Consider the following 13341-nt stretch of genomic DNA (forward strand, 5'->3'; position numbering starts at 1 on the left):
CCATGGTCAGTTGATTTTACCATTTGTGCATTATATCATTTTTATGGTTATTGAATTATATATGTAGGAGGCTATTGAAGGTGGTGATTCAAACAAAGAGGAGTTGACTACTGCAGATTCTGGAAATACACCTATAAGCAAGACATTAGGGAAGCGGTTTGCTGATAATCCCAATTCAATTACTGTGAATGATATCAACGATGGTGCTTCATCAATTGTTAAATATCCTAAATGTTTAAAGCTTGAAAAAAATCTGATTGTGTGTCCTGCATGTTAAAGCATTGACGTTGTATCTTACAGTTATTTTCTTTTTAATTTATCATATTATGTTTTGAACCTTATGTTAAATTCTATTTGGGAATTGTTGCTGAACAATGTTAATGCCAAATATGGCATTTGTTTTATTGTTTTGATTTGTTTTATGAGTATGTGCTATCTGTCTGGATAAACTTGTGTATTATCCTTTTTGTTACAAAAAATGATCAATCAATTGAGTTTGGTTTATTCTCTTTTATTAATATGTTTATTTAATATTGTATAAAGTGACTCGATATGTATGTCAATTCATTTATGATATTAAAATTTTTATAATTTAAATGTTATTCCATATTTATTTATGTTTCAAAATTTATTTAATTTTATTTTTGATATTGAAAGCTATTTTAATTTCATTATTTCAATAGTTACATTATAGACATTATTTATAACATACTAAAAAAAATCCGTGCATCGCACGGGTCAAAGTCTATTATATATAAACTACTCCCTCCGTTCCTTTTTAAGTGTCATTTTAGAAGAATTTTTTTGTTTCTATTTAAGTGTCGTTTTATTATTTAATGTTGTAATTTTTCAATTATACCCTTATTTTCTCAATAACTCCACCTCACATTTTTCTATTAGTTATTGGAAAAAGAGAGTGTATGATTGAATTTATTTGAAAAGAGAAAAATAAATAAGGGTATAATAGAAAAAGTAACTCTAACAATCTACTATTTTGATTGAAGAGCTTTATGCTAAAATGACATTTAAAAATGAAGGGAGGGAGTACTACATTAGCAAGTTAGTTTTAAATTTGTATCAATTAAGGACAATTTGTAAATATTCTTTTTTTCAAATACACATTAGCAATGATGAGATTTTTTTTGTTTAAAAGTAGTTAAACTTACTTTTTATATAGATTTTACAAACGGTGGAGTCTGTTTTCCGTTTGTCTTTTATTTTTATAAACTCTAAATTATTTAATTATAAAATAGCAAGTAAATTTATGAAAAAAATTAATTACTATATTTAATAATGCATTAATCTCTCCAACTCAAAAGTATCATTAAAACTTAACAAATTATCTATATATATAATTCGTTTAGATTTTATAATTTAGAATAGTTTTTTGAGGTGCTGAATTGGAGAGATTAGTTGTATATTAAATATAGTAATTAACTAGTTATAAAATAAATAATGTGTAATTGTAAAATCTATATAAAACGTAAGCTTTTCTACTCTTCAACAAAAAAATAAAATCTGATCATTACTAATGTGTATTTGAGAATAATATTTACACATTGTCTATAATTGATTTGATCATCAAATTTGAAAAATCTAAACAAATTCAAAATTAAGGTTGTTGTTCTTTATTGAGATAAGATTCAGATTATTATCAAACGTAATACTTTACATCATACACTCTTATTTTATGTCTGTATTATATTGAAAAGTAACATTGTTGTAATGCTATTTTGCAGTTGTTTTGAGAGGAAGAAATGGAGAAAAGTGGAATATTTTTTGTGGTGCTTATGTTGTTGCAGTGTTGGATAGCTATGGCAGAAGCTGAATATTTGAAATACAAAGATCCAAAACAACCATTGAATTCTCGAATTAAGGATCTTGTTGATAGAATGACTTTAGAGGAGAAAATCGGTCAAATGCTTCAAATTGAGCGCACGGTTGCTTCCGCTGATATGGTGAACAAGTATTACATTGGTAAGTTTTTGTTAGTAATATGATTATTCATTGTGAATCTGAATTGCGACGCCAAGGTTTATGATATTTTAAAAAAATTACCGCAGGGAGTCTTTTGAGTGCTGGTGGAAGTGTTCCTAAGATGAATGCAACTGCAACTGCAAATGATTGGGTCGATATGGTGAATGAGTTTCAGAAAGGTGCATTGTCGACTAGGCTTGGAATTCCAATAATATATGGGGTTGATGCTGTTCATGGTCATAACAATGTTTATAATGCTACTATTTTTCCTCACAATATTGGTATAGGAGCTACAAGGTAAATAAATAACCATTATACTTATATTTATTGTTGTTCTGTAATGGAACCAAAGTTATCAATAAATGATGAGTTAAAGCTTGATGTGGTATGATTATGAGCTTTTGATGTGATGGAAAAGTAGCTGACTTGCAATATTAGCACTTTAGTGTTATTTGGCCTTTGCCCTTTAGGTCTTGTGGGCTGCCCGGAACAATTATGTTTTTTTATGTTTCTTTGTATTGATGATTTAGTTTCTTTAAATCTGCAGGGATCCTCAACTAGTGAAGAAGATTGGTGATGCAACTGCTCTTGAAGCCAGAGCGACCGGAGTTTCATATCTCTTTGCTCCTAGCATCGCGGTAATTAAGATAATTAAAATTACATATATGTCAATCGCACATTACAAAAGATAGTCGTTTATTTAAATTCTGCTGCGCTGTAACATTGTAGTGTGATTATTACCATTATTTAACAATATTGTTCTATCTTATAAGGGTCGTCTTTGAGGTTGTGTACAATAGCTCCCCTAATTATTTCATCATATTTAACTTATGATTAACCAACACAGGGTATTAGAAAACTTAAGACGGTCTTGCTTATAAAATATATGTTTGTATAGGTGTGTAGAGATCCAAGATGGGGCAGATGTTATGAAAGTTATAGCGAAGATCATAAAATTGTTCAAGCTATGACCGAGATCATTCCAGGATTGCAAGGTGACATCCCTCCAAATTTGCACAAGGGTGTTCCATATGTTGCTGGAAACAAGAAAGTAGCCGCTTGTGCAAAACACTATGTTGGTGATGGTGGAACGACAAATGGAATCAATGAGAATAATACAATTACAACCAAACATGAATTGCTTAGCATTCACATGCCAGCTTACTATAACTCAATTATTAAGGGTGTCTCAACCATCATGGTTTCTTACTCAAGCTTGAATGGACAAAAAATGCATAGTAATTATAATTTAATCACAAGATTTCTCAAGAACACGCTTCGTTTTAGAGTAACATTTTACTTCATAAATCTCTTATTTCATATATCAAATGTTTGTGTTTATCAGTATTTGTATGCTTAAAAAACTATGTTTATATTTTGTAGGGTTTTGTCATATCTGATTTTTTTGGACTTGACAAGTTAACTTCACCTTTTCATGCTAACTACACATATTCAATTGAAGTCGGAATCAATGCCGGTATTGACATGGTAAACTATGTTTTTTTTTTCAATTTTGTTGAGTAGTATTTTTATAGTTTGGAATTAAACTTTTCTTTTTGAAAACTCGGTGTCCATCCCTAGGACTGACTAATCCCAGGGACACCAATTTTACCGTCCATTTGCTGAGGTCCCTTTTAAAGCAAGAGTAAAAGTTCTGTATGAACAGACCCAACATAGGAATTATCAAGAATCAAACTTGATATTCTAAAGCTTACAAACACTCACACTCTGTGCATATAAACCGATGATTTTATACAGAGAAAAATGGTCTTTATAATACTAAATATCGTAATGCTGCAGGTAATGACAGCAGCTGACTTCCCAGAATTCATAGATGGTTTATCTTTACTAGTAGAAAAAAATATTGTACCTATGAAAAGAATTGATGATGCAGTGAAGAGAATTTTGAGAGTCAAGTTTGTGATGGGCCTATTTGAAAATCCATTGGCTGATTACAGTCTTGTCGACCAACTTGGGAGTCAGGTTAGTCGATCATATTCAAGTTAAATATGTTTATAGTCCTTACAAAGTTATAAAACTATATATTTTCACCATAATTTGGCAGGAGCATAGAGAATTGGCTAGAGAAGCTGTAAGGAAATCGTTGGTACTATTAAAGAACGGTGAAAACACTGATAAGCCGTTGCTTCCTCTTTCTAAAAAGGCTCCGAAAATACTTATTTCTGGAAGTCATGCTGATAATCTAGGCTATCAATGTGGGGGATGGACGATTACATGGCAAGGACTTAGCGGTAACAACATTACTAGTGGTACCACAATTTTGAGTGCGATAAAAAATACAGTCGACAAAGACACTGAGATAGTTTATCAGGAGAATCCATCTCCCGACTATGTAAAATCAAACAACTTTTCATATGCGATTGTTGTAGTTGGAGAGACACCATATGCAGAAACAAATGGCGATAGCCTAAACTTAACGATATCTGGTAATGGAGCAGAAACAATAAATAATGTATGCGGTGGAGTGAAATGTGTGGTTGTGTTAATCACTGGTAGACCTGTGGTTATGTTACCATATGTTGACATAATTGAAGGACTTGTTGCAGCATGGCTTCCTGGTAGTGAAGGTTATGGTGTTACTGATGTTTTGTTTGGTGATTATGGATTTAGTGGTAAGCTTCCGAGGACATGGTTTAAGAGTGTTGATCAGTTACCTATGAATGTTGGTGATTCTCATTATGATCCTTTGTTTCCATTTGGATTTGGTCTTACTACTCAAGGTCTTAAGACTACTTAGAACTTATTATACTTTGTTGGTGTTGTATGATATAAGTGTGTCTCTGTAAGCTATTTCTGTAATAAAATATCAAATAAAGTCAATAGTTTTTTTAAGTTATCCCAACACGCCCTAGCTAGTAAAACGGTACCTCAATAGAGAAAATGAATCAATCATGTAATATTCACGTGTTTTACATTGCAACCAAAACCAGTGTTAAGTTAAAAAGGTGTGCAAAATACCTAAGAAATAAACCGAAAATCCATAAGTTAAAAACTATCATGTTATTTACACTCAATTTAGATATTTACGTAATATTATCTACAGCATATTAATCCAACATAAAGTTTATCAATCACCCTATAGTTTAACTACACAAGTATTTGCACCAGATCCAATATTATACCTAAAAACATGAAAGACAATCCATCACTTGATTAAAAAACAAAAGTTGATAAACTTAAAAGCAACCAAACATATTAGTACATATTGGAAATTTTTCCTTAATTGCGATCCTCCCATACCGCCCCTCATTGAACCATTTGAGTTGTTTTCATTGCATCCTCCAATACTTTCATTATGTTGGGTGTGAGGAGATGGGTTTACTCCCCATATTTCCTGAAGATATGGCATAATCAATGCTTATTTATGAAGCACACAGATACTGACATCTGACACAACACTGACACTGACACATTGACACCGCTAATAATTTAAAATAAATAAATTAGATATAATTACAAATGTCAGTGTCATGTCGATGTCGGTGTCTAAGGTGTTTATAAATCTTGAGCAGTTCTTAAAAGTTAGTTTTATAAAATTGAATTAAAGCTAATCCAAATACTGAGTACAACTGAATTATAATGTGTGAAACCATAATTTATTTAGTTTTAAAAACAAGAAAGATAGATAATAAATCTTAATTTTCGTACCAAAGCATAAGTTCCAAAGCTAATATTCATTCCGGAGCAATAAATTTGCTTATTCCTCTATTACTGCACATTTCTTTTCACTACCTGAATTAATTTTCTGTATAAAACTAGTGGGAAACCCGTGAGCACGCACGGGTTCTGGTGTGGGTTGGACCGAGTTTATCAGATACCTATAGTATTAAGTAAACAAATCGAAAAGTTTTTTTTTATATCAAAGTGAAATATAGAAGTTTTAATATTTAAACAAAAATATTAAATTGATAAAAAAAATTTAAAAATAGTTTTTATTTATAGAATATGGTATGAGTTGATAATCAGACGAGAGTACTCCTCCAACGTAGGCATGAGTTGATAATCTGGAAAGGTAAAGCAGTGGTACGTTGGATCGTAAAATTGCACCAAAGTGGGAAGGATCCCATCCACAATGTTAATGCTGAGAAGAGGCAGAAGTTTTCCATACTTCTCCTTGAAAGCCTGGGGGTTGACCACCAGTTTTCCGAGCTTTTCCAATTCCTCTACCTTAGGAATCTTGAAGGTGTATTTCCTAGCTCTCTTTCTTCCATAATCCATGGTATAGATCCTTAAGTCCTTTCTCCGTTTCTCTCTTTCTATGAAGTTCAAAACGTTCGTTATTTAGTTTCCTTGAAAAACGACTCGAAAAAGACTCTGTTTTTTTAGTTATTATGAATGATGCATGAATGCATGAATGCACACACAAGAGTTTTAAACAAACATGGCGTAGAAGGGTATAATGGTCATGAAGTCACAACGCAAACCTCGCCCCAATGGTAAACTAAGGATAAGGATTTTTGTACCTGTAGAACGGGTTCTAGGGGTCTCAGAGTTTTTGCTCAACCTTAAAGATACGTTGATTGGTATCTATAAGAGAGTTTTCTCTGAGTGTAGTATCTGCGTGACAATTACTTCCGTAATCACCGCTCTACGTCCTAATAAAAGACTTTAAGTTGGGTTAATGTGTTTCTAGGTCCTCCTGGTACAAATCAGTCTCGGAATGCATTGGCGCAGTTAATCACAACCAGCCAGGCAAATCCCAAGAGTAGATTTGGAAACCAAGATTAGAGGGCCTTCACCGAGAAGACATCCTCCATCCTATCTTATGTTGCACTCGAATTCGGGTATAAGATTTCTCACCACAAGGGGGAATCAAGCCCTTTCCCGATACAGAATAAACAAAATAAACAAATATATATGCAACAAACACATGAAATGACACAGAGGTTAGGCAGGACCTCTCTTGTTTGAGGGGGAATTTGGCATCCCTAATTCCTCATTGGGGCTGGACCAGCAACAGGTCAACCATTGGTTTGGATGAAAAACCAAGGTTTTTAACACTTATATCCCCAGCAGAGTCGCCATTTTTCTGTGGTGTCGTTTTTTTTACCTCCCCGTTTCACTTGGGAGGACGGCACGCTAGACCCTTCACGCGAAATTTGGAAGGAGAATGCGCCCGGGGTGGGATGAATTTTGTTTCAGTTCTTCCTACGATATCACACGAACTTTCTTATTGTCCTACGAGTAGGAAAGGGAAAAAAAGATCTCAACTAAACCCTAGGAGTTTGCTAAGTGTGGGGATTTCACCTAGACTAGAAATTCTGGAGTTCGGGGGGTCGGTTATACATAGGGAATATCCGTAGTACTCTACGGGAACCTTCTCTGTGTCATTGTGATTGTGTTTGTTGCTAATGATTGGGAAAGTTTCTCCTTTGTGTTAGGAGAGAGAATTGAATTGATTTAAAAAAGACAGACAGACAGACAAACTGACTATTTTTGGTATTTTATTAGCTCGCTGAGATTCCTTGTGAACCTCATGCCTACATATCCCTAGTGGAAGTCAGAGCTTAATGTAGTTCGGGGAACTAACTAGGGAAATTAATTATTTTTGGTGCCTTGCTTGAAGCTCAAGGTTGAAGCTTTGAATTAAATCTCTGTTTACAGTAAAGAGACATGAAGTCATCTTTATAGAGAAGTATTTCTACTATTCCACCACAAACATTAAAAGAGTGACAGAATAACTGAATTCATTTCATTCAAGAGAGGGAGCCTACTTGGTTGATCAAGTATGACAGCCAACATGCCTCTTGAGTGAAAGAAGGATGCTCATCCAAATTAGGGAAAGTTAATCACATGTCTGGTTTCACTGCCAGCTCATGCCTTTCAAAATCCTAAATGGGAGACTTGATTAAAATTAAATGTAATGTTTGTTTGTTTGAATGTGGTAGAGTAGTAAAAATATCTCTCTATAGAGATAAGCTATGTCTATCTACTGTATAAAAGATTTGACTTTTTAGCTGGCTCGAATGAGGCCCAAGCTTGAGGCTTTTTGATTGATTTATTGACTCTGGGAGATAACTTTACTGGGGAGAATTTAAACTAAGGAGTTTTTGTGTTCTGTACGAAGCCCAGAATTGAGGCTGACTTTAATTGGAAAGTGTTTATTTGATGGATTTTATTTGGTGTTCTGTACAAAGCCCAGAATTGTGGCTGACTCTACTTAGGGAGACTCTATTTTGTGTGCCCTGTAGAAAGCCCAAGGTTGTGGCTAACTGCTGAGGATAACTGATTTTTTAAGACTATGAATGACTCTATTTGTGTGCCTTGTACAAAGCCCAAGGTTGTGGCTGACTCTTACTAAGGATGGTTATTAATTTGTGCCTTGTATGAAGCCCAAGGTTGTGGCTACTCTAGCTAGGGGAAGATTATTTTCTGCCTTGTACAAAGCCCAAGGTTGTGGCGGACTTTTAAAGAAACTGAGTATGGAAGACTCTATGGGGAAAAGATCCTTGAGATTAGGAATCTTTGACACAGGGAAATATGGTTTATCTGCCTTGTACAAAGCCCAAGGTTGTGGCTAAAAATGAAAGACTCACTAGGGGAGTTTTATTCTGCTAGAGGTTCTAACAAACTAAATTATTATTTTTTATGTTTTTTGAAGCTAACCCTTTCCAGGGATTTTGACTCAGCTGGAGAAATTGACTATTAAAAGACTGATTTTTATCATGTTTTTTGGAGGCTGACCCTTTCCAGGGGTTTTGACTCTTTTGGGGAAACTATCTCTTTGAAAGAATGAATCTTTGGATTTTGAAGGAGTGATTTTGGAGGCCGACCCTTTCCAGGGTTTTTGTTAAAATGAAAGAATGTGTGGAGGCTAACCCTTTCCAGGGGTTTTTAAATTATGGTAGAAAGATTATCTAGTGGAGACTTCTTGTTTAAAGCCCAAGATTAAGGCTGACTCTTGTTGGTGATAAGCAAATATGGATCTTAGACTCTGCTAAGGAAGATTGATGAAGATAAGGGTGACAGAGACTGTCCATGTCTCTCATTCCAAAAGGTGTGCTCAATGTGAAATTGAGACATTCTTAGCTTGTTTAAAGTCTGGTTTAAAGAATGGAAGAAACTCACTAGGATAGGCTAAAAGGTAACTAAAGACCTGTTCCTATGTTTATAAGAAAACTGATGGGTCCTTGTATACAAGCTCAAGAGGAAGCTGGAAATGCTTTTAAGAAGCCTGTGGGTCCTTGTACAAAGCCCAAGAGGAGGCTAATCGAGGGTCATCGAGGGTCCTTGTTATAGCATAAGAGAAAGCTATGTGGTTTTGAACTTATTTTGGCTTTAAGCAAATGGGTAAGAGGTTTCACCGGGAATAATTCCTCTTTGGGTGGATGTGTCCTAGTTTGGGTTCTAAGGCTTTTACCAAGATGTTTCACCAGGAAAAAAATTCATCTTGGGGGTTTGAACTACAGATCTCTAATTAGGAAAGAGCCTTCACCGGGAAGACATTCTCAATCCTAGGCCATATTCCTATATATATATATATATATATATATATATATATATAGTTTAACTGCCCTAGGGTTTACACTCAAACGTAGTTCTAAACAATATATATATAAACAGTTCTATATTTGACAGTAATTTAAATAAAGACTGTAAATTGAAAGCTTGTAAAGCCTAACCTGGATGGAGTGGAGGCCTTTGAAGAAGTATGTACAAAGCCTTACCAGCAATTTTGTTGTTTTGTTGATAACAGTTGTATATTTATTATAAACAGTTAAAGGTTTTTGAAAACAGAAGAAGTGAAGATGGACAAAGGTCACATAGGTATATGAAGAGTTTCACCGGGAATAATGCCCTTCAAATACCAGAAGAATGTTTTGAAAACAGAAAGAAGATTTTGTAAATACAGTTTTTGAAAACAAACTATGAAAAGAAAAAGGTGTTGGGACTTACACTCTATTAGAGGCCCAATGAAAATGATTTACTGTTTATGAAAACAGTTGGAAAAAGATTGAAATGATATAAGGTTTTGTTGTTTGAAAACCATAATCATCTATTTAATCGGGGACTGAAAACAATTTTGAACATTGACAAAAGTCAACTTAAATAAGGCAAAGATGAAATCTATACCTAATTAAGACCTAAATGATTAGGGTTTTATCATAAAATTATTCACAAAATAATTAAGTTAAAACAAAATGAAAATATATATATATTTCAAAGTATTTAAGAAAACACTTAAAACATACTATTTTAAACCTAATAAAAATATATGAAATAAATAATATTTTTTTATGATTTTTTTGATTATTCACAAAATAGATATATTAAATAACAAGTGTGTAAAAAATGAGGTGTAAATGGATTTATTTGATAGGTTAAATAATTGTGTGAAGTTTGTGAATAAAACAAAGAAAAATAGTGGTAAAAAATTGGGTTTGTCTCCTCCAAGGTTTGAACACACGCCCTCTAAGTCACCAGCTCAAAATAACACCACTGAGCCAACGCGCGCTTGGTGATTATAACACACACCCATTTGGTTATGTTTCAAAACAAGTGGTAAATCATTGAAAAATAAAAGAATCAAAAAGTCTGGGGCGAGGGGGATTCGAACCCCAGACTTGAGGCATGAGGAGACTAAGGGCGTATGTGAGGCCACTAGGGAAAACGATGAATTCGTTTATAAAACGCATACCATTCAAAATAAAATAAACCTAGCCCATGGATTTGAATTTCGCGCGCCACCATAGTCATCTTCTTCCTCGAGCTCAAAGATTTTCAAATTTCTAACTCTCTGGTTTCTCAACTAAATGGCATGATGTAAACATCAATCTTGCTCTAAATTTCCTCACGAATCCAGATATGTAACTAACATTTATTTATATTAACTATAGCTACCTAATTTCTCAGAAAATATGAAGAATATATGAACCCTAAATTTAAAATTAAATGACAAACAAGATGGATAAATGAATGATGATAGAGGGTTTTCAATCCTCTGATGATGCTGAACAAGATAGTATCGAGCTTTATCACAAAGAGTACTTAAATTAAAGAGGTGGAGTTCAAAAACTTACCTCTGAAAATGGAGGTCGTGAGGATGATGAGGAGCACCTGGGCTTGTATGAGTGATCCTAAAAGCTTCCTTGGGACTCAGTGATGCTAACTGAATGCTTATTGTGACTTCAATCCTTTTGAATTTCTCTACCCGACACCTTCGATTTGAGCTTCAAATGGACATGGAGTGTGATGAATCTTGAGTTACAGATGAGCTTCAGCCATCTGAACAGCTTAACTATGACCTAATGAATGTGTCTGGATGCTTGGCTTCGTTGGAAACCTTCTAAATTGCTCTATGGACCTCCAACTGCAACAGCTCCAAAGTGAGAGCAACAATGGTGTTCTTCCACCTACAGAAGTGATCCAGGTGCTTGGATCACCTCAAATGAGCCCCCTTGAGATGTTAGAATGCTTACTTTCCAAAGAGAAGCTCTGGTTTGAAGAAAACGATTCTTCTTGCCAAAGAACTTTGAAAAACCATAAGCATGAGAAGAGAAAGAGAAAGCAAGGAATATGGTTGCTTTGGTGTGTTTTCTGAATGAGAAAGAGCCCTCTATTTATAGGCAAAATGGTTCAGTACTGATTGAGAGAGTGAGCTTGCTTAATGAGGTTGATTTGGTTTCTTGGCTATGAAGGAATTTCAAAAATATCCAAAATGCAATGATGAGAATTTTGATTCCATTTGATCAATCCCCTAGCCCTAGATTTTGCTTGATCTTAGGGGACAATTCTGAGACAGAAATGAGCTCTAATTGGTTGGTGAGAAGATTCCTTGGGTGATTCATCAATTTGCCATAAATTCCCAAATGTAATCATTACATAATCACATGTTCTTGTTTTGGGAATCTTCCTCAATTCTTATGCTATGGTGAAAATGAATGCATGGCATGTTTTCAGATGTGTTATGGGTCGTGTAGAATCCATAAGTGAGGTCATGTGCACAAAATTTCAAAGTTAAAAAATGAGGTATGACCTATAATTTCACTTCATGAGGCCAACTTTGAACAAGCATAACTCTTAGCTCAAAATGAATTTGGAGAAGGTTGAACACAATTTGAAAAGCCCTAAACATCTAATTCAAATCATTAGTTTATGGTTCCTTCAGAATCCTTTGGCAAATTTGTGAAAAATGAGGCCAAAGTTGGAAGAAAACTAGGTTAAAACACTTAGAAAATTTTCTAAGTCTTTATGACCTAAAACTTCAAAATTTCCAAATCTCTTAAATGGTTGATCTTTTGAAAAAAGTTGCTATGTAAGATGTTGTTTTATTTTGCAAGATCTACAACTTTCATGTTGGAAGTTTTTTGAGTTGTGTAGGTGAAATTTTGAGTTCCCACAATGCCCTCAAAAAACCCTAATTCCCGACTTTTTGCTCCTTGGTGAATCTCTTTGAATTTCTTTGGTCAAATGACTTTAATAACCAAATATTGATGATATTGATCTTTAAAAGTCATGGTTTGACCAAAAACCTTAAAAGTCAAGGGTGATCCTATACAGTTGACTTTTTCTGATAAAGTGAGATTTTGGACTTTTGTGTGGAATCAAGCTCTTCTCCTCAAATGGGTGATGTAAATGGATTATATTGAGTTAGTAGAAGTCCTTGAACCATGTCTTGAGTTTTGGATCCATGTCCTGATTAAAAGTCAACCATCCAGGTGAATTAGGTCAAAAACCCTAATTGTCGACCAGATGAAATTGATGATTGTGGATCTTGGATTGGAGTGTAATGCCCAATGGATGTTGTCATATGAGCTATTTGAAGATGATTGATGCCTTTGAGTGATGCCCTGGAGTTTTCTAGGGTTTCCCAAATGTGATCCCTGATTTTAGTCCTTGATGGGGGCTCAAAACCCTAGACTGGATATCAGATGAACAAGTGACTGCTCTGAGTATCTATTTTGTCTTTGATGAAAAGTCTAAAAGATATGAAATCTCAGGGGGTCAAAAATTAGGGTATGACACTAGGTTCTACCTAGATATGGAATATCTCACTTCCACTCCCCTTCAATCACAGCAGTGATTACACATAAAAAAATAAACAATTACAAATAGAAGACACCCTTCAAAAACACACCTTGATCTGCTTAAAAGCTTCAATCAAGAGACACACACCCGAGCTTAAAAGCTTAGAGTGACATTACACAAACACAAACTATTCCAACGCAATCATCAAGGATAATTGCTTGGATCACACGAGACAGTTACAGAACAACAGTTCTTCACAATACAAAATCTACTGTCTACGATCCAAAATAGTATTGAATTCCTTTTTATATGCAGTCTCAGGCCTTGGTATTTTTAAGAAACACATTAGGATTAACAAAGTTAACCTAATTCACA

General features: G+C 34.3%; 1 protein-coding gene across 1 annotated transcript; it reads left to right on the forward strand.

Annotated features, from left to right (window-relative positions):
• Positions 1-1757: 1757 nt before the first annotated feature.
• Positions 1758-4735, forward strand: LOC131636622 (uncharacterized). The gene is made up of 7 exons (XM_058907232.1): positions 1758-1977; positions 2064-2274; positions 2525-2615; positions 2876-3265; positions 3361-3465; positions 3778-3960; positions 4043-4735. Exons 1-7 carry the CDS (start codon positions 1758-1760, stop codon positions 4733-4735), a joined length of 1893 nt encoding a protein of 630 aa, XP_058763215.1.
• The last annotated feature ends 8606 nt before the right edge of the window (positions 4736-13341 follow it).

The sequence above is a fragment of the Vicia villosa genome, unplaced genomic scaffold (assembly GCF_029867415.1).
Source record: "Vicia villosa cultivar HV-30 ecotype Madison, WI unplaced genomic scaffold, Vvil1.0 ctg.001794F_1_1, whole genome shotgun sequence".
Lineage (NCBI taxonomy): Eukaryota > Viridiplantae > Streptophyta > Magnoliopsida > Fabales > Fabaceae > Vicia > Vicia villosa.